Source organism: Equus przewalskii, chromosome 17 (genome assembly GCF_037783145.1).
Source record: "Equus przewalskii isolate Varuska chromosome 17, EquPr2, whole genome shotgun sequence".
Taxonomy (NCBI): domain Eukaryota; kingdom Metazoa; phylum Chordata; class Mammalia; order Perissodactyla; family Equidae; genus Equus; species Equus przewalskii.
In genome coordinates, this window is record NC_091847.1 from 75,684,930 (window position 1) to 75,707,333 (window position 22,404).

Here is a 22,404-nt window from a genome sequence, read left to right on the forward strand (position 1 = left end):
GTTCTAGATCTTGATATGGGTGATGGTTGCACTGAAATATACACTTTCAAAACTCATTGAACTGTCCACATAAAATTGGGTACATTTCATGGTATGTAAAATGTTATGGGTTGACTTTGGAGCTCAAAAAATATATTTTGAAGTTCAAACCCCTAACACCTCAGAATGTGCCCTTACTTGAAAATAGGGTTATTGCAGATGTAATAAGTTAAGATGAGGTCACACAGGAGTAGGCTGGGACTTTGATCCAAAATTATTAGGCTCTTTATAAGAAAAGAGACACATACAGGGAGAAGATGGTCATGTGATGACAGAAGCAAAGAGTGGCATGATGCAGCTATAAGCTAAGGAATGCCAAGGATCACTGGCAAACACCGGAAGCTAGAAGACACAAGGAGTCATATTCTCCCCTATGGGTTCCAGAGGGAGCCAGGCCCTGCCAATGCTTTGATTTCAAACTTCTGGCCTCCAGAACCGTGAGACAACAAATTTCTGTCGTTTTAAGTTACCAATTTGTGGTACTTTATGGCATCTCCAGGAAATTAATTCAGTAAATTATACCTCAATAATGTTGATAGGAAACAAAAGATAAAGAGAAAAAAAAGCACCATAAGATTCTACATTGATAAAATTAAAAGTCTGACAGTATCAACATGTTATTCAGGACATACAGCTACAGGAATCCTTACAGACTGTTGGTAAGATATAAATTGGTACAACCATCTTGGTAAACGGTGTGGCTTTATCTGTAAATTTTAATTTGGGCATATTATCTTTTTAGGAACCAATAATTCTATCTCTATGTATATACCCCAGAGAGTCTTATGCCACAATACTGTTCACAGCAGCATTGTTTATAATTGCCCCAAACTGGGAACAACCCAAATTCCATTAAAAATGGGTAGGACTAATAATTACATTCATACAACATTTAAATTATATTCCATTCAATTGAATATTTTATGTCAATGAAAATGAGTTAACTACATCTATGATTCATATCCAAAAATATTGAATCTCACACATATAATGCTGAAAAAAATAAGCAATAATACAATAGTCACATGCATAACTTCATTGTCTGGGAATGCAAAAATAAATAGTAAAATTATAACGTAAGGAAATGTTACCACAACAGTTAAGATAGTGGTCATTTCTGGAGGGGCTGTGATGGGACTGTGATCAGGAAGGGCATGTGGTTGAGGGAGAGCTTGTGATGTACTTGCAATGTTTTATTTCTTGACGTGAGTAGTGATTACAACGGTGGTTGCTTTATAATTATTCATGAAAGTGCTCGTGTTTTATGTACTTTATGTATATCTCACAATAAGACAAATACATTTAAAAGGGAGTGATGAAAAAGCGTAATGGGTTCTTAGAACAGATGAACAACAAGTATTAGGACACTGACAAAACTGATTTTAGAAGGAGCAGCAAGCTAAGAAAGTGTTGGTTTTTTTCTATTCAGAAAGAAAATCGGATTCAACTGAATATATGGAAATATTTGAAAAGAATTTTACTAACATTTCATTAAAACTCAGAAATCATTTATTGATGCTGGGTATGGATTATGGAGACTTCAAGGTAAAAAGGGGAGAATAAAGCAGAATGGCAAAATTCTTCCACTAACATCTAATAAAACAAACAAAAAATATAATAATAAAAGGTCAAAAATTCACAAGCAGCAGCTTCATAGGGCACAGGGTGCAATTTTTTTCTTTAACTTCAAAATGTGGCAGCCAAGCAAAGACACAAGGGATGCTAGTGTGATTTACAAAATCACCTGGCTCCCAACCCGACCTCCAGCTGTAGAAGCGATTCTGAGGAAAGAAAACAAAAACCTTAGAATTATTACTAATACCTTCTAATTTAGAAGGAAGTAAACTGAGGAAGTAAGGAGGAAGACCTAGAAAAGCCAGACTCCTAACATCACCCCACTGAACCTCAGCAGACACAGAGGACTTCCAGCTGGCTACAACTTCACCTTTTCCCCAATCATCTCCTAATGTCACTGAGACCTTTCATCCAGAAGTGTCAGGTGCAAAACAGGATAAAGACCTTTTTATAAAATTTTCAGAGATCTACCATGTCCTCCCCACTCCACTGGTCCATATGGGCCACTGCAGGAGGACTGGGCAAGCAGTGTACTCAACCAAGTGGTCATTATTCTTATAATTTAGCACAATATCAATTAAATAAGAGAATGTAAGTGGCTGAGCCAGACTGTTTAAATCCCTGAGGTCCCTTCTGTCTTGGCTGCCATATGGAGGGTGGACAAAGCAGGCCAACTTGGAGTTGCCACTGGTGGAAAAAAAGAATCATCATGCCCAGGAATGGTCAACATGGAATCTCAAATTATCAAAATAGATCTATATAACTTTCCATTCTCTTGGTCCTGATCGTTATCCAGGAGCAGCTGAGAGAAAATGATCTCCTTCTGGGAAGAGTTTCAGTCAGAGACAAAACCGTCTTACTCTAGGGAGTGTGGAGCTGAAGAAGGTGAGAACAGTAAAGTCAGAAATCTTTTTGAGTCTTATTTTTTTAGGAGGATGTTACAATGGTCAACATACCAGATGCATGTGGATGGTGGGGATCGTGAAAGGCCCATCAACACCTTGACTATCAGTCCATTTTTAGTGGCTTTTGCACACCACTGTCATTTAGTTTTGCCAGTTGCACTTCTATATGCCTTGCAGTAGGTCGTTTTACATTGACATATTTAGGACATCTGGCAGCCTCTTCCACGTGGATTTCCTTCCCTAGGTTTGGGAAGTTCTCTGCTATTATTTCTTTGAACAAGTTTTCTATTCCATTCTCCTTCTCTTCACCTTTTTGAATACCTATATTCTTATGTTGCATTTCCTAATTGAGTTGGATATTTCTTGGAGATTTTATTCATTTCTTTTTAGCCTTAGTTCTCTCTCCTCTATCTGCTCCTCTATCTGGAGCATTTCAACATGTCTATCTTTGATTATGCTGATAGGCTCCTCCATGGTGTCTGCTCGAGCATTCAAGGAATCCATATTTTGTTTCATTTCTTCCATTGAGTCTTTCATCTCTAATATTTCTGATTTTTCTTTATAGTTTCAATCTCTTTTGTGACGTAGCTCCTGAATTTGTTGAATTATTTCTCTACATTCTCTTCTATCTCGTTGAGTTTTTTGATGATAGCTGTTCTGAATTCTTTGTCATTTAGATTACATATTTCTGCATCCTCAGGAGTGATTTCTGGGTACTTGTCATTTTCTCTCTGGTCTGGAGAGCTAATATAATGTTTGATATTGCTAGAGGGAGCGGCTCTGTTTTTTGCATCCTGGTATTATTTGGTCGCAGGTACCACCTATCGCCACTGGGTTGGGGTCAAGAGCCCCATATCCTAAGCCACCTGCCTTCAGCTGAAATCACAGGGGATGGAGCCATACTGAGCGGGTGGGGGGAGGGGCGCTTTCTCCTGTGTGCTCTTGGGGTTTTCTCACTCTGCTTTCGCTATCTGCTCTTCTGGAGTGTTGGCTTGATAAAGTCACCCCCTGTGAAAGCTTTCACCCTGGTAGAAGGCTTCCCTCTAGGCTGCAAGGGCCCTTGGGAGTTCTTGATGTTGCCATGAACAAACGTCCCCTGCCACATTCCTTCCCTCTCAGAGGCTGCCCACAGTCCCGGATCACAGTCTTTAGGGGAGGGAGCAAAGTTTTCTCTTACTCCATTCCACCTCCTCCAAGGGGGGCTCCAGCCTCTCTGCCCTCCATCATTTGGCTGTCCACACAGCCAAATGATCTCTCTGATGTTTTTTGTGTTGTGTTTGCATGTCCTCTGTTGGAGTATGAATGTCCTTTTCACTGTATATTGGAGGGGAAAGATTTCTGGGAGAACTCACTCTGCCATGAAGCTGACATCACTGCACACCATTTTCAGACTCTAAATGATTCAGAAAGCCAAATACATGACCAAGAATAGTTTCAGGGGCTACAAGAGTCATCTGGAGTCATCTGATTGGATAGGAAGTAATACCATAACCTGAAAAAGTGTCAACAAATTACCCCCGAAAGGGGCCCACAGTCCAATGTTAGGAGCACGTGGGATACCTGCAGTGTAAGCTCTCTCGCTGCCAGATAAATGGGTCAACTTCTGGCAAGAGTCAAGTCTGGCACACAGTGGTAGCCTCTGCAACAGAAACCTCACCAAAGTTGACTTGTTTACTTTGCGTCCAGCTATGATGGTAGATGTGTTGTTGTGTCCAGTATAATGGTAAGTCTGCAGCAATGGTGGCAGTCTGGGGAGTAGAGGCTCAATTAGCAGCTTTATTCCTGTCAGTGTCATCAAGAACATACTCTTACTGTGTACATTTATGTAAGTGGCCCAGATGATTCCCTTAGTAGCAGAATTTGGTTCTACACTTTACAGCCCCCAAGAGGGATGTCTTTCATGCACCACTCTGTAGTTTTACAGATGGCAAACCAAGTAGCTAGGCCATTGGCAATAGCCCAAAAGTAAGTAAAAATATAACAAGGTTCTTCAAGTGGAGTATTTGGCCAGAGTTCTGTCCAAACGACTGAAATACCCACATCCATTCTGCAGTTGGCCCTTAGGTGGAACTGCCACAGCAGGCCAGTCGACACCATCAGGTTTCAGCTCAGTTGAACCATCAGTGAACCTGGCCCAGGCACTTAGGGGAACCTCTGTGAGTCCAGGGATCCATTGAGCCAGTGGCTTTGCTTCAGGTGGCAGAATGGAGGACAAAGTTTCACCAAAATCAGTAGCTGCCACTTTTTCATACAAAACCAAAATAATGCTAGGACCAGGTCAGATGCACCCCTGAACACGCTACTACCATTTGGCCAGCAAAGCCTGCTGGTTTAGGACCCAGCTAAAGCATGCTGATATGCAAGTTGGCTGATATAAAGCACTAAGTAGAATGCCCGAGTGAGGTACATACAGTCTCCTAAACACAAAGAGTTCAAAAATACACTGGGCCTCCTCTTAGGTGGTGGGTGGCCAAAGAGCACGTTTTCTTTGACCACCAAAGGAGCTGTGTTGTGAAGCACGCACATAGTCCCAAGAAAATTTCTTTGGCAAGCAGGCCCTTGAATTTGTCAGGGTTTATCAGCCCCGACCCCCCCCCCGCCCCCGGAATTGGTAACGGTGTGATAACACCAGTCTGGGCCATTGAGACCGAGGCTTTTGACTCACTAACCAACAAGACATCATCTACATCTTTAGACATCAGAGGGTGGAGACACTCAAATCCCAATCCACCTACCTGTGGCAAATGGCAAGGACTCTTCTACATGTCATAGTGCCCTGAATGGAGAATTTCCTAGGACACTTTATGAGTATTTACAGTACAAGCATGCAACACATCAATTTCATTATACAGTTACAGTGAGAACTATAACAATACATCAAATCAGTAGAGAGGGCCCTACCCACAAAGTCCCTTTAACTGAACCTTTTTTCCCACTGCAAATTTGCCCAAACCCTCAGTCGATTTCAGGTATGTTTTTTCTACTGTAACACAGACTAACCTACACGTTAGGGGCTACAACAGCTATACTAGCCATGAGGAGATTGTTATTTCCAGACCAGGAGCACAGGGAGAGCAGGGGTGTGAGGGAGGCCAACCTGTGGGCAACAGCTGGAGCAGCAAGAAGGCTTTTGTTAGTACATGGCCCCTTATCTCAGGGTTGGAACCCCCTCCTCCCTTGTGCAGAACTGTCTGGACTCAAGAGCTCCTTTCTTTCTGGCATGTGCTACAATGGGTCACCTTGGGGCCTTCAGCGCCTCTTCCCAACACAGCTCTACATGTGTGCCCTTCCCCTCCCTCTCTAAGAAGGTCCCCAGTACCCTGGGCCTTTTCCTGAAGGCAGCTGAGGCCATTCCATCCTTCCCTACCCCCACGCCACCACCAGTGGGGAGTGAGCCACAAACGAAGCACATTTAGGTGGTTTGTTTTACACCCATCTCTCACCACTCAGCCGCTAAACAGTTAATAACAGGCAGGACAAGTGGACAACCCTTACTACTGGCCACCCCCCCCCCCCCACCCTCACCACCACTTGAGGCAGAGTGTTTGCTTGAAATCCAGGAAATCTTCTCACCTTCCCTAACTCAGCCTGTAGGGGCCCTTTTTCCTTCCTCTTCAGAAAGTCATGTCCCTTTTCAGCATCCCATTCTCATTGCCAAAACTATCACGAACTGTACAGGTTCTAGGATTTTACCCTACTGACAAGCTATCAAGTTATCTGGCCACAGTTTCACGGATGCTAGCAAGAGACTCCTGGGTCAGAGACACAGGACTTTATTATTTATGGGAAAAGCGCCACTGAACCAATGATTTCCTTAAGGGGGCAGAGGGAGAGATAAGGTTTTCCCTAAAGGGGAATTTGCACGTAAAGCTGAGATACTGCAGAGTCAGGCTATCTGTGCACTTGAACACACCATTTCTATTTGACAAGCAAGGCTTATTGGGCCCTTTCCACCTTGTTGGTTGCTGAGTCCAACTTGATCCATCCCCAAATGGAAACTACAAGCCAGAGTCCCAGGCCTCTACGGTAAGGTATTCACTTTTGACAAGAGCTCAGTAGCTCTCAGGGTAATAACTGCTTTCCAATAGCGATGTGTCTGGTAGCTGTGTCAGAGGGGAATAAGTCCAAAACCCCAAAAGAGGTCTTCAGGCAGAGACTCCAATCAGTACAGAGATTTGTAGCTCAAAGGAGTCATTAGGATTGTGGGACCCCAAAGATACTGCATCACAGCATGTTAGACAGCTTCCAAGTCAGCTTGTTGGCTTGGGCCCCAGTGAAAGGATGCTGATCTGTAGGTTAGCAAATAAAAAAGACCAAGTAGAATGCCACATGAAGCACATACTGTCTGCAGAGTCCAACAGGTGCTGCACCTTCTTTTACAGAGTTGATGGGAGCGGGGAGGAGCAAAGAGACACCAGTTTTTCTTTGACTGCCAGAAGGACTGAACATTATGAATCTTCCCAGATAGTCCCAATACACTTTACATGGTAAGGAGGCCCCTGCATTTTGTCAGGGCTTATTAGCCACTTCTGCTGGTGGAGATGTGACAATACCACATTCAAGGCTGTTGAGACTAAGACTTTTGACTTGTTAATCAATAGGACATCATCTATATAGTGAAACCTGTGGACACCAGAAGGTAGAAGCTAAATCCTGACCTACCCACCAGTGGCGAAAGGCAGGTAAGTAGGTACCCCTGGGGGAGTACTAAAAACATATGCAAACTGATCTTGATCCTCAGGTGTCAGTGTTATGGCAAAGGTGGTTTTGGCAATGTCCAAGATAGCATACCAAGCTCCCATGGTCTGTATAATGGATTCAGTTATAGTCTCATTATCTAGAACAGCTGGAACATGGAAGCAACAACTGGATTCAGTCGGTGATAATCCACTGTAAGTCTCAAAACCCATTGGCAAATTTCACTGGCCATACATGGATGTTGTTCCGAGATAATGCATCTCTTACATTCCCTGCTGCCTTTAAGTCCTTAATGAAGGCTGTGAGCTCACTTTGTCCTGCCAGGATTCTATAGTGTTTCTGTTAGACCATCTGGGAGGGCCCAGGAAGACAAGGTGGGTAGTGATTTACATTTCCCACCAGCACATCTCTACATGTGGCTCTTCCGATCATTCTGGCACTTATGGGATGGAGATGGACAAGTATATAAAACAATAATTCCTACTATTCAGTTGTAGAATCAACAGTACATTCAAATTGACCTAGAGAATCCCATCCAGAAGGTTATGTTAGTTCCTCTCCCCATTGTGAACCCTGCTCAAACCCCTTAAACTGAATCCAAGTGACTTTTCCTTTCACAGGTCTGGGTAAGATAGAGACTTGGGCACCCACATCCAACAGAACCATAAAAGATTGGGTCCCTACCCTCCCTGAAATTCCCAGCAAACTTGGATGGTTGTATAGAGCCTTCTATCCACTTTTGAGACAGGGAGACCTTGGGTCCACCTCTAATCATGTTTCTCCTTAAACCTTAAAGATAAGGTGGAAGGAAGGTATCACAGGGTGCAGAAGGAGAAAGTAACTCCATGCCATTTAACAAGACTTCGCATTTGCTGTCAGTTTTGAGTAGCGGAGCAGCAATTCATGGCTCAAGCAAATGAATTTCTAATGTTGTTGGTCTTCCCAACACTCTATGTCAGGCACCAAGGTTTTCATAGCTGACAGCATCTAGTTAATCTTTGGGAATTCCTTCACTCAGCAGCCATCGCCACACTGCTTTCTGGATAGGGCCATGAGGTTTGTGTGTCCTCAGATGACTTGAACTAGGTTTGCACAGCAGTGACCTACTTTGTGGGGTCTACTTCCATCCAGGGCATCTGCTGTCCCATTACCATGATGACACCTCATAAATTCTTGCCTGGTTTCAACGTAAGAGCTAAAGGAGTTTTCCAGGGCACCAGAGCTGATTGCAATAATTTATATTTCTTTGGGTCAGTTTTTCATTTCCTAGTGGACCACTTTCATCAGCATTATGTATCCAATTCAGAACAGTAAGAGCCTGAATATTAGTTGATGCCTATGTATGATGTTCCACAAGAGTTCATCTATTTTAGGGAAATCTCCCCAAGAGGGCCAAAACTACCTTATAGCAGCCAGAACCCACTATAAAAAACTCTGAAATCTTTTACTCTTGTTTTGGAATGGATGCAAGATTGTCACTCTACACTGCAGGAGTAATTGGCCATAAGAAGGCCCAGCTGTCTGGCCCTTCCTTTGTAGATATTACACAGTCTGTACCCTCATCTCCCAAGCAAACCAGTCAAAGTTCTAATGAGTCACTTGGTTTCTGTCCATGGCAGTCATGAAGCCCCATCCTGTCATCCTCAGTGTACGTATGCATCTCTGTAACTGTAGTCAGAGAGCAGAATCTTCTGCCCACCCAGGACAGGTTAGTATTAACTGTTAAAATGGAATAGACTGAGAGAAATCATCAGATTGGCAGGAAATCTCCCCACTTGGAGGATAATTACCAACAACCAGGACACTGTCCAGGCACCTGTTTTTGAACCTACTTCCCTATACTTGGCTTGCAACCACCTCTCCAATTCCCTCTCATTAACAGGCAATAAAGTGGAAGACTGTTTATTGCATGATTGACCATACAATTTGGTTAGCATGTTCAATGACCAATTCCCATGGGCTTCCCCCAAACCCAACTGATCAGACAAGATCCTTGTCCTTCGTCTTTCAGAAAGCAATGTCTGTCAGTATCCCATCTTGTCACCAAAGTTGTCAAGAAACTACCATATTTGTAAGCTAACAAGTTAGCCTGCCATGGAAGCTGATAGAAGACATAAGTCTCCTGAGTCAGAGACAAAGGATAGTTTATTACTCAGAGCAATCATAGTAGACATTTTGCATCAGTTCCTCAAGCCCTAATACCCAAAGGTGATGCAGTGTTATCTGAGGGCCAGATAACAACTGCACATGCAATGGATTACGTGACAGGAAAAGAGTCCTGTGCCTCTTACAGGATGTGCAGGAATGCGAGAGAACCATGGAGAACTGTCTCCCAACAATATGGACAGATTTATGGAATGACGTTCACCACATATTAACTATTAACGCTGGTAATTTCTGGACAGTGGAATTATGGGCTGTTTCTTCCTCACATTTTTGGGTGATTGCTTGAATTTTTATAACAAGCATCCCTCATTTTCAACTCTTTACTTTCTTTTTTTTTGAGGAAGATTAGCCCTGAGCTAGCTACTGCCAGTTCTCCTCTTTTTGCTGAGGACGCCTGACCCCGAGCTAACATCCGTGCCCATCTTCCTCTACTTTATACGTGGGACGCCTACCACAGCATGGTGTGCCAAGCGGTGCCATGTCCGCACCCAGGATCCAAACCGGCGAACCCCAGGCCGCCAAGAAGTGGAATGTGAGAACTTAACTGCTGCACCACTGGGCTGGCTCCTCAACTCTTTACTTTAAAAAAATGCATTATGAACATTCAGGTCAAGATGATATTCAAGTTTTTACAAAGTCCCTGTGAAATGAGCAGAGAGATATAGAAATAGAGGAAAATCTGTTTGCATATTAGAAAACATGGAAAATTACGGGTTAAGAGTAAGGGCAGGAGCTAGAATTCCTCTAAAATGGTTCAGCCAAAGAGGCTTTAATATAAATGAAAGGTGTGTGTACAGATAAGGAAGCAACAAGGGATGTTGAGAGCGACAGTGGGAAGATGTTACCGTTCCAGCCAGAGCCCAGTGATAGCTGGAGTCAGAGCGGTGGGTAGTGGCTGCAGAGGTGAAGGATCCACTGTTAGAACTACAGCCCCACAGCAGGGAGACAGCAGGACAGGGGGATCTCAGTCTTTCTTTCCCCTCTTGCCCTCCAATGTCCTGTCAGTGCCTGCCATCTGCTGGACGTCAGCCAGGAAGGGTCTGGTGAGGCAGTCCAGAGAGGTCACCTTCCTGGGGCAAAAAACAGGACAAAGAAAGGTAGAGAACAGATTGGGGTGGGGATAGGATAGAAAATAATAAGCAGGTATTATCCACAGTCCAAAAGGTTTTCTACAAGATATAGTCAAGATGAAAATAAACTGAAGAGCTGACCAATCAACCAGGAGTTTACCATATTCAAGTAAAAGCCTGACTTGGAAGAAAGTGGACAGGCTCCTTTACCCCTCAATGGAAAGACCCACTTTCTAAGCTCCTAGCACTGCAATCAATCTAGGGCACCCAGCTAAGGTAAGGAGCGCTGACCCAACGAATAAGGAAACACTGAAAATTCAGTTATGTTATCATTGTTTCAGGAGTATATGTTTTTCCTAGTCCTCATGGGTGAATGAAAGCCTAATGCAGCATCATTAAAATTATTGGAAATATTAAATAACTGCCTTGCCTCTGGCAGCAAAAGAATTCAATGAGTAATCTCAGATAAAATCCATCTCAGATACCAATGGACAAACAGACCTTCCAGAGAAAAGTATAAGCAAAGATAAAAATGATTTGAAATTTTAAAATGATCTATTTCAAAAGAAGGTCTATTTTGATCAATTAGAAAAGTCCCCCTTACTCCAAAATCAGGAAAACTATTTTTTATCTTTTATAGTCTCAATTAGTTTCAAGAATTCATTACATCTATGAAAACATATGGATTAGAACAACTTCCAGGGAAAAAAATTATCAAATTAAAAAAGAGGATAAAATAATTTTAAGGTGCATTTCACATGCATGACTTGGGTTGATTTCAAGTGCAAAGTTAGCAAAGGCTATGAGTTTGGGATCATGGCTTATTTCCCACCAGTCCATCAATCATCATTCAAGGGTTTAAATTATACAAATGGAGTTCATAACATAGTGAAGGCAACTAAGTTCAAATGGGCAAACAGAAGGTTAGTGATATCACATATACCACTCCCTGTTTTCCCTAATCCTAGTCTTTTGTAGGCACCAGAGGCTTTAATCTCAAAGACTCACACATAATCAGAGCCTTTATCGGTCCCTTTATGGAATGGAATTAATATTGCTGGTTTATGCCTGATATTCAGTATGCCAGAGATAAGGCTTCATTCCTCTTAAGACTACTAAAGTAATGTGCATTTCCTATGACCAGGTGATTTTAATTATATACAATGAGGCCCAGGAGTTATAATATAGTCAGATATTCCAAAGAAAACGCCTCAATACCCTGCAGTATTTTTAACTAATTAACTAATTCCGCAAATATTTACTGAGTGCCTATCATGGACTCATCACTATTCTAAACAGTAAGACACTGCGGTGAGTGAGTCTAAATCACTACCATCTGTAAGTCAAGTGGCAGGGACAGGCAGTAAACAAGTACACAAACATGCAATATGATACCAGGTAATGACACGTGAAGAAAAAGTAATAGGGATGGGGTAGGGCGGGTGAGTAGATAATTATTTTACATAGGGCGTCAGAGAAGACCCCTCTGAGGAGCTAACAGCTGAGCAGAGACTTGAATGGTGTGAATGAATAAACCCTGAGAAGATCTGGGAGTGGAGCATTTTCATCAGAGAGAAGAAGAATTGTGGCACTACTGCTAATTGATTACACGATAACCACTCCCCATATACTTGTGACTAACAGAACCTGAATTTTGCTAGTAACAGCAACATAGGCAGCTCAAAATGATGAATCATTATTGGCAACCCCATTCTCTTTTTCCAAATACTAGTTTTCCCATTCTCCTTTGAAACTAGAGGTAGTCATGTGACCTAATTCTAGTCAATGAGACACAAAATCTACTGGGTGATTATTGGATAAACTTTTGTTTGTTTTAAGAAATAAAAGCGGGCAAGTGCAAAAGAAGAACTTGCCTGTTCTACCCCCACATTCTTTCACCTGCCTGATCCACACATGATACCCACAACTGAAGCAAACATCTGGTGGTCATGCAGTTACAAGCATGGGTGTGAAAAAGAGAAAAAGATAGGCAAGAGCCTGGCTCCTGGGTCCATGGTGACACTGTTAAGCCACTGAACCAATGCCAGAAATCCCCACCTCATGACTTTATCAGTCAAGTTCCAATTGCACTGCCAGTAAAACCTGGTTTCAAGGTCAAGGTCATAAGGGTTTGGCTAAGAACTGTTGTTAAGACCTCAAAAAGACCCACTCAGCTCGACAAAAAATATTCAAATTATCATAGGGTAGCCTCTTAGATCCTCTCTACTAGATGGGAGAGCTTCTAAAATTCTTAAGAATATTGTGCTACAGCACCTTGATGATCAGCCAAAGGTAAATAAGGGCCTGTCTCAAAAATATTTAGAGGTGTAACATTTGGCTGAGATCATAATTTGACGCACAGGAAGCCCACAGAATAAAGTGTCTATTCCAGTTTTCCCGTTCCTGACTCACCGTTGTATATAGGGGACAGAAAACTGGTCTCTTTGATTCACAGGTTTTAAGATTGAGACAAGCCTCAAGAAGCCTCATCCACCTGGATCTGATTTAGATGATGAAATTCTGCCCGTAAGCCTGAACCTGATGCAATAATAGCATGAGACTAAGGGTCTTGGGAGTGGAATAAGTATATTTTCTATGCGGGAGAGACATGAATTACTTGGAGCTAGAGATAGTTAGTCTGTGGTGGTTAATCTCCAAATATGGCCCCCAGTGAACAACGCCTTCCAAGCTTCACGCCCTTTTTTAGTCCCCTCCAATAACAAATCAGTGCTGAGCCTAAGACTTGCTTTAACCAACAGAATGCAGTGGAAGTGACCCTGTGCTGGTTTTGAAGCCTAAGTCTTAAGAGTACCTGAAGCTTCTGTTTTATATATATTCAGCTACCCTCCTAGAAAGGGCATAGAGAGAGAACACATGAAGAGGCCATGAGGAGAGGGAGAGGGACATAGGGAGGGAGGGAAGGAAAGAGAGAGAGAAACAGACACATCACACCAGATGTCCATGCATCCCAACTGAGCTAGATTTACAGCTGTCCATCAAGGTATAAGACATACAAAAGAGCCATCTTGAGTGTTCCAGCCCAGCAGCTCCTAGATGACTATAGGACCAGCCAACATCAAGTGGAGCAAAACAACTGCCCAGCTAAGCACAGTCAACCCACACAATCTTGAGAGAGAGTAAAATGGTTATTTTAAGCCACTAAGTTCTGAACTGGTTTATCGTGCTACAATATATAACTCACTTATCAAATGAAAACTGAATATTTCGGAAGTCAGACTCAATAAAGAAATTAAAAGGCAAACTAAAAACTATGAAAAAGTATGTGCCATAAATATACAAGTGGTTAATATCCTTATAATATAAAAACAGCTCATTATAAAACATAAACAGCATCACCAAGTACTCAACAGAAAACAATGGACAAAGGACATGATCTTTCTACTCATAGGGAAAATCAAAATGGCTAATAAGCAGGAAAAAGCTTTAATCTTTTTGAAATGCAATAAAAAAAAAAGCTTTAATCATTATTTAGAAGACCATAAATGCTCAATTACCATTGGTGAGAAAAAAAACCAGTACAATCTTTCTAGAGAGCAATTTGTCAACATGCCATTTCTAAGAATATATGAGATAATCACAGCTCCAAATAAATAAGTAAAAGGATATTAATTTCAAGCTTAATGTCCAACAATATAGAAACTGTTTAAAGAATTACTGAATATCCATATTTGAGAATATTTTGCAACTTGCAAATTTTTAAGAAAACAGGTAACATGCTTATAATATAAAGTTTAAAAAAGCATAATATAAAATTGTATATATATACATATATGGTTTGATCTAAGTTTTTGAAAACAAAAGATATATGTACATATGCATAACAAAGACTGAAAGGAAATAAAATTGTTAAACATGGCAGTAGAATTATAACTACTTTTATGCTTCTATTTTCTAAATTTTCTATGACTGTATATTACTTTCACATTCAGAAAAAACAAGAATGCTATTCTTTTTAAGTTACATTGGTTAGGCTATTGATAAAGGAAACTAAGAACAATTCCCCAACGGGAGATATTTAATAAAATTATATCTTTCGGAATTTGGAAGGGAATTGAGAAATGACCTAGTATGATCTACTATAAATGAGGAAACACACCTAGAGATTTAGGTGCCCAGGCCTAGTGAAGTATTTGGAGGCAGAACCGTTCTTGGAACTCAGATTGCTTCCCCACTGCCCAGTGTGCATTCTCATACTGCTTTATGATTTTCCCATAACAGTGACTCAAACAAGACAGAAAGGTCCAAGTAGAATAACTGTCATTTGGAGAAAGGCTTTACCTGGTGTACCGTTAAATTTACATTCAGATAGGTCTCATTTTAAACTATAAAATTACTTCTAACAGGAAGAACATAAGCTATTTCCTGTAATGTAACAGTTTTATTAAAAATTTCCACTGAAATAACTCCCCAGGCTTTTCTTCCCTTTGGATTTACATCTTGTTATTGTTGCTATACTTTCAGCTGAATTTTACACCACCCCATGAGACTTTTCCTTCAAGGGTTCTTTCCTCCTTACTTGATGAATATAAGCAGGGTAGGAATGTTGAACATACTTAGGTACACTTTCACTTGGAGACATTTGAATGCATTTTCAATTTATTTGTATTTAATTTGTTTTTTAAACAAATTATTTTGTTTTTCCTAATCTTATACTTCTAACATGAGGGCAGACACTCTTAGTTCAAGGTCTTCCTTTGGATCTTGGCTTTGAAAGCTATCTTTCGAGTTTGAATCTGGGGAAACCAAGCTTGCGCTCTTCCTGCTAGCTAAGCTCAGATTGCTGCTTTGCCGCCCAATTTCTGTTGGAGACGAACCTAAGTCCCTCCCCTTTTATTCTACCTGGGTCTGTATAGATACGTCCCAACTTTACCTCTGATGGTGATGAGTCTGTTCTTAAAAGGCCTGGATATCTAGCTTTCAATTTTACTTCTGGTGGATGGAACACATTTTTCCTTGTTCCATCTGGCACAGCTTCTGACTGCTGTTCCCCTAAGGTTCGTATTTTGTCCTCATCTGTTATTGTTACGAAAGGAATAATGAACAATGGAGTATTTGTTTGCTTTGTTGGTTCATCACTTTCAGGAGCAACGGCATTTGAATTATCATGCTCCGGTTGGTTCAAAGTTGGTAGCGTCAGGCCTTTCTTATTATCATTATCCAGTAACTATAAAATATATCAATAAAACAAGCCACCAATTAATCACTACTGACTAGGAAATATTTAAAATGAATAAAACTGGACTTAAAATCATTTGTACCCTTATCATTTATCAGAACAAGATACCATCAATATTTGTAAATTATTACATTCCTTATTAAAAGAGTGAAGAAATTCTCTACTTGCCTGGAACCATGGACTATAGAATATTATCCATAAAAATGATCATACTACTTTATAAAGCAGTGGTTCTCATATATTCATATTTTGTTAATCAGCAACATCTCAAAAAAGAAAATTGAGCAGTCTGACATTTTACTATTATACTATCACCAGTATATCATAAAATAAAGGAAATTTCAATAGTAAAATAGCTCAAAGAATGGTATCATAAAATAAAGGACAGCCTGGGATGCTAAATAAATTTAGCTGTATTAAACATTTTCTATATTGTCTTTTCTTTTCTCTCTCCTTGGACTGGGGAAAACAGCACACAGTGACTCTTCAGTTGGTACGTGGGAGCCATTGCCCCAAGGATGGAAATCATTAAATCCTATATGTCAAGTAGCATAGAAGAATTTTTTATTCTTTATTGGTTTACATAGGGATCCACTGCTTTATGGAATGAATATCTTCTGTAAAATTAGCTAAAAAGCAAATAATCTTATGTGAACTCTATTTTTATTTACATTATAAAATATAGATTATTATTCCACAGAGAAAGATTGACTAAAGAATGAGGTTAGGTCTGTGGCATCCATTTCTAAGATCATTGCACAGAACTTCATTATTTTTTCTTACTTGTTTCCCCCTTTTCTCTTCATCAACACCTTTTGTCCCCTATCTTTGCATGCATTTTTTTTTTTAAGATTTTATTTTTCCTTTTTCTCCCCAAAGCCCCCTGGTACATAGTTGTGCATTTTTAGTTGTGGGTCCTTCTAGTTGTGGCATGTAGGATGCTGCCTCAGTGTGGCCTGATGAACAGTGCCATGTCAGCAGCCAGGATCCAAACTGGCGAAACCCTGGGCCACTGAAGTGGAGCATGCAAACTTAACCACTTAGCCATGGGGCTGGCCCCTGTATTTCTAAATGTTACTATTTTATGCTGAAACTTCTCTTTTAAGAGTGTAATTTAACTTAAACAAATCATGCAACTGTACAGATATTGCCATCACAGAAATAACCATGAAAATCTGAAAAACTTCTCTAGTGCTTTTTTTCCTCCCATCTATAAATATTTCTCCATTTACAAATATTTTATCCCTTTATAAAATAGTGACTATTAGAAGTTCTCTTCCAAGTTCCCTTACCTCACTTGGAATAGTTTCAGCTTTCTCCTTTATAAGAGGGACATCTGTTAAGAAATTAATAGAATTATTTTATTATATATAAAACAATAAACACATTATTTATATGTTTAAGTGCACTAATAAAATACTATTACAATTTTTTCTCACCAGGAACAATGAGCAACTTAAATCAAAGCAGCTACTCAAATATAAACATTGTTTAGTAAAAACAAGCTGATGACTCTCTGGGAAGATGGCGGAGTTACAGTAAACAAACAACCGTGGAGATAAAATGAAAACACATATAAAGTGATAAGATCTCAGATCCATCAATGGAAAGACATAAAAACGGGTAGAGAGTATATTTTGCTAAAAGTCAAGAGAAATAAAATAAATCCCAGATAGTCAGTGATAGACTTGGGATTAGAAAAAGAGACTAAAAGAAAGTTGTTTGTAACCAGAGAATATAGGGACCATTCAAGAGAGGCTAATGGAAGCATTTTTTTAAGTTTTCCTAGGAATATAAAGAATATATATTTAGCAAGTAGAAAAGGAAAACCTAAAAGGGAGAGAGAGGGAATAAAGAATTGAGATACAAAAACATGCTTAAGTGTAGTAAAAAACAAAACTTATTCTGGTCACTATTAGCTGCATGACTGTGGTCAGTCATTTTTCCAAGCCTTGGTTTTCTCATTTGTAAAGTAGGATACTGATAGCTTATCTTACAGGTATGACACAAGTCTATATTAGATGTTGGCGGCAACGCGGTTACATGCTTGAGCTCTCTGGTCAAACGGATCCCTATCACTTAATGATCTCTGACTGGTCACCTCAGACATTTGATCCTCAGTTTTCGCATCTGTAAAAATGTGGATAAATAATAATAGTGCCCTCAACTGACTGCTGTGAGGATTAATTTGTATAATCCAAGTAAAGCTCCTGGAACACAATGGTCAATAAATGTTAGATGTAAGTACAGGAAGCCACAGGAATACAAAAAAAGGAAAGAAGTCACTAGCCTTGAAATAACTGTTTGGATAAGTGAAAAATGGTAAAGAAAAAATAGAAGATGGTAACCACCACTGAGTGAGCGAGGTTAACCTCCATCTTCAACAGTGATAGTGAAAAGGGAAGTGTGATCTCCTACACCTACAACTTGAATGTGTCAGGCAGAGAGTAACTAAAGATGCAATAGCTCTGCTAGGCTGGCTGAGCCTCAGAGGTTAGGAAACAAATACATCAAAGCCTGATGCAGTCAGGGCAGTAGAAGTAGAGAAGGAGAGAGGGAACCTGTGGCAATGTCTTATAAACACTACTCATCAAACCATGCTGTGGCGGCATCTCACATATAAAATAGAGGAAGACTGGTACAGATGTTAGCCCAGGGACAATCTTCCTCAAGCAAAAAGAGGAAGACTGGCAACAGATGTTAGCTCAGGGCCAATCTTCCTCATCAAACAAAAAAGTAACAATATATAAATTATCCCACACTACAGAATCCAAGATTTTAAAGATAGAGTATTATGCATATATTTTATTTCTAAATGAGTCTTTTAACAGAGAGTTTTTGTTGTTGCTGTGGGGTTTTTTTGCTGAGGAAGATTTGCCATGAGCTAACATCTGTGCCAATCTTTCTCTATTTTGTATGTGGGTCACTGCCTCAGCACAGCCACCAATGAGTGGTGTAGGTCCATGCCCAGGAACTGAACCTGGGCCACTGAAGTGGAGCGCACTGAACTTAACCACTAGGCAACCAGGCCGGCCCCCAAAGAGTTTGACTGCATGAACAGTATTTTCCATTAATTAAATATCTTACTGATAATTTGTGGTAAGTTCTCAAATTTAATGCTAACAATTTCCTATACCCCCCTTCCCTTTCTCTTCCACACACACACACATATACACCACTCTACAGAAGAGATCAACAGCTCTACAATTAACAATGTTTAACAAAAATACATTTTCATAGATTATAGTTAAGATTTAACTTTTTCCTTGTCCTTTAAGGAGTAAAGGAGCATGAAAAAAAATGAAAATAACTCTTGTGTCAAAGTCTTTTCTTTGGGGTATTACAAAATAAATACCATATACCAAAACTATAACAAAATGCATATTTATTCCCCAACAAAAAAATGAAATCCACTTAAAGCAAATTACTAATTTTCTTTTTGTGATATAACTACTCTTGTTTTTAATTATCTTAATAATAAACACAAAAAGTAAATTAGTTTCTTAACCTGATGTTACAATATCTTCAGGCTTCTCTTCAAGCTGGCTTTCAAGTACCTCATTGGTATTACTTCCCTAGAAGCAAAGAAAAAAAAAAAGAAAGAAAATATATTGGAGAAATGTTTAAAGAGCTAAAGCATTTTTCTCTGCCTTCATAATTTCTTTTAACACATATAAAAAATTTACAGAAGACAAGAAGGATATGGGTTTGTGAGAAAAGCAATCCAAGCAGTACTATTTTAAAGAGAGGTACACCCCAGCTAAGAGCTGGTGTCCCAAGGAGAGGATATCCACGAATTGACAGGGGATTTGAACAACAAATGTGAGAGAAAAAGATTACAAGATAAATGACACAATATTGTAACTTTAAGGGATATAAGAGGAATACCCCCAGCAAACAGATAACTTTTTCACTGGAATATGTTATGGCCTATGAGTTGCAAAGTGATGCAGATCTTTACAAAATTCCAAGAGGGGTTATAAGGTGCAGTGTCACTGGCTCTTATAAAACATCAGTCTTTCAGTAAGAACCCAAAGTCCATAGTCGCTTTAATGAAGAGCACCCAAAACTTTCCCTAAAATACTGATTCTGTCTTAGTAAATGCTAATCAATTTATCCTATCGCAGCACAACTCTGCTCAACTATCACAGAGGCACTGAAAAACATGAATATATCAATATGTTATGACTACCACTTCAAGGCTGTGATGTTAATGAACGTTTTATCTATCCACTGAAATCCCTTATTGCCAGGTCAAAATGTAAGGGTTAGATTGTATTTCTAAATATTAAACCTTATTTATAAATCTGATAAAGGTATAGTGTTCAAAATATTTTGTACTCTTATAACTCAGCAATAAAAATACAAATAATCCAATTAAAAAATCAGCAAAGAACTTGAATAAACGTATATCCAAAGAGCATATACAAATGGCCACTAAACACACGAAAAGATGCTCACATCATTGGTCATTTGAGAAATGAAAATCAAAACCATAATGAGATACCACTTCAAATCCACTAGGATGGCTATAATTAAAACAAAAAAAAAAGGAAAATAACAAGTGTTGGAGAAGATATGGAACCCCTTATAGATTGCTGGTTGAATGTGAAATTGTGCGGCTGTTGTGGAAAATAGTTCAGCAATTCCTGAAAAAAGAGAGAATTACTATATGATCCAGCAATTTCACTCCTAGGTATACACCCAAGAGAATTAAAAACATATGTTCACACAAAAACCTGCAAATGAATGTTCATTGCAGCAGTATTCATAATAGCTAAAAAGTGGAAACAACCCAAATGTCCATCACCTGATGAATGGATAAACAAAATGTGGTCTATATCCATACAATGGAATATTACTTGGTGGTAAAAAGAAATGAAGTACTGATACATGCTACAACAGAGTGAACCTTAAAAACACTATGATAAGTAAGAGAAGCAAGTCACAAAGGACCACATTCTGTATGATTCCATTAATATGAAATGTCTAGAATGAGCAAATCTATAGAGACAGAAAGTATATTAGTAATTGCCTAGGCTTGGGAGAATGGGAGCTTTAGCAGGTATAAGCTAAGGGGTTTGGGGTTTCTTTTAGAGGTAATGAAAATGTTCTAAAGCTGATTGTAGTAATGGACACACAACTCTGTGAATATACTAAAGGCCACTGAATTATATACTTCAAATGGGTGAATTGTATGGTATGTGAATTATATCTCAAAAAACCTGTTAAAAACTATATCATAAATTACCAATATTTATTATCATATTATTATCAAAATATGAAAGTATATGAATCATGACTAGTATTTTATATATTGAGAACACATAAGCAATAACTGGTCATCACTTTTAATTATCATAATCTTCTTTTAATAAAAAGCATTAAAAGATATACAGAGGAGAGAATCCCGGTTGGACGTGAGCAACATGGTGGCCTGAGCTCACCCGGGACTCTCTCCCCTCCAAATTACAACTAAAAAGAGCAACTGCTTTCCAACCAAAAAAAACATCCTAACAACAGAAATCATCAGAGACCCACAGCAGCCAAACAACGGAAGGCAGAGAGGCTGCAGCTGACCTCGGAGGAGCTGGAACGGGGTAGGAGAGAACTTCGCTCCGCCCCTAGAGACTGGGATCGCTGCCACGAGTGAAGGAAGGAGCAGGGCATAGTCCAGGACTCCCACCGCCTGTGCAGTGGAAACCCTCTCACAGGGGAAAGCTTTCGCGTGGGGGAGCCCCAGCAAGCCAGGGCCCGGGGAGACCAGAAAGCGAGAGCTGATCCAATCCAGGCCAGTGAGAGTGAAAGTGCCCCTCCTCCCCCAACCCACGCTGTGCCCCGCCAAGGTGGCTGAAGGTGGAGGGCTCAGAACATGTGGCTCTCGACCCCCATCTAGTGGCGACAGGCTGTAACTGCAGCCGAATAATAGCACCATGCGCAAAAACCACTCCTCTACCATCCAGAAATTTATAAAAGCTCCAGACCAGAAGAAAAACAATAAAAATACAGAAGTAGGTCCTGAGGGCTTGGAAATAGGTAAACTAAATGAAGATGAGTTCAAAATAGCTATCCTCAAAATATTCAATGAGGTAAAGGGAAATATAGAGAAACAAGTCAACGAGTTCTGGAGTTACTTCACAAAAGAGATTCAAATTATAAAGAAGAATCAATTAGAAATACTACAGATGAAAAATACAATGGATCAAATAAAACAGAATATGGATTCCCTGAATGCACGTGTAGACACCCTAGAGGAACAAATTAGCATAACTGAAGATAGACAGGCTGAATGGTTCCAGACAGAGGAAGAAAGAGAACTAAGAATTAAAAAAACTGAAGAAAATCTCAGAGAAATAGCTGACTCAATGAGAAAATGCAACTAAAGAATCATCGGAATTCCTGAGGGCGTGGAAAAGGAAAATGGGGCAGAAAGCGTGCTCAACGAAATAATAGAAGAGAACTTCCCAAATCTAGGGATTGAGACAGAAATGTGTGTGGAGGAAGCTTTTAGAATCCTAGATTTGTCAATGTAAAAAGACCTACTGAAAGGCACATAGTAGTAAAAATGGCAAAAATGAAGGACAAAGAAAGAATACTCAGGGCAGCAAGGCAGAAGAAAATAACCTACAAAGGAACCCCCATCAGACTTTCAGCGGATTTCTCTACAAAAACCTTACAGGCTAGGAGAGATTGGAGTGACATACTCAAAAAATTAAAGGATAAAAATCTTCAGCCAAGAAGACTCTATCCAGCA

At 39.9% G+C, this 22,404-nt stretch overlaps 1 protein-coding gene across 50 annotated transcripts in view; it reads right to left on the reverse strand.

The window, feature by feature from the left end:
* The window catches only part of C2CD6 (C2 calcium dependent domain containing 6), a 168,472-nt gene that overhangs the window by 83,478 nt on the left and 62,590 nt on the right, over positions 1–22,404 (reverse strand). For 17 of the 50 annotated variants that reach the window (XM_070580664.1, XM_070580696.1, XM_070580678.1 and 14 more), the window contains 3 exons: positions 19,159–19,225; positions 16,943–16,986; positions 15,345–15,638 (listed from right to left, as the gene is read on the reverse strand). In XM_070580664.1, the coding sequence (XP_070436765.1) occupies positions 15,345–15,638; positions 16,943–16,986; positions 19,159–19,225 (405 nt within the window). Of the gene's footprint in view, positions 1–1,493; positions 1,821–9,835; positions 10,454–15,344; positions 15,639–16,942; positions 16,990–19,158; positions 19,226–22,404 lie in introns of those variants that run through there. The other 33 variants (XM_070580663.1, XM_070580694.1, XM_070580659.1 and 30 more) reach the window with 9 other exon arrangements.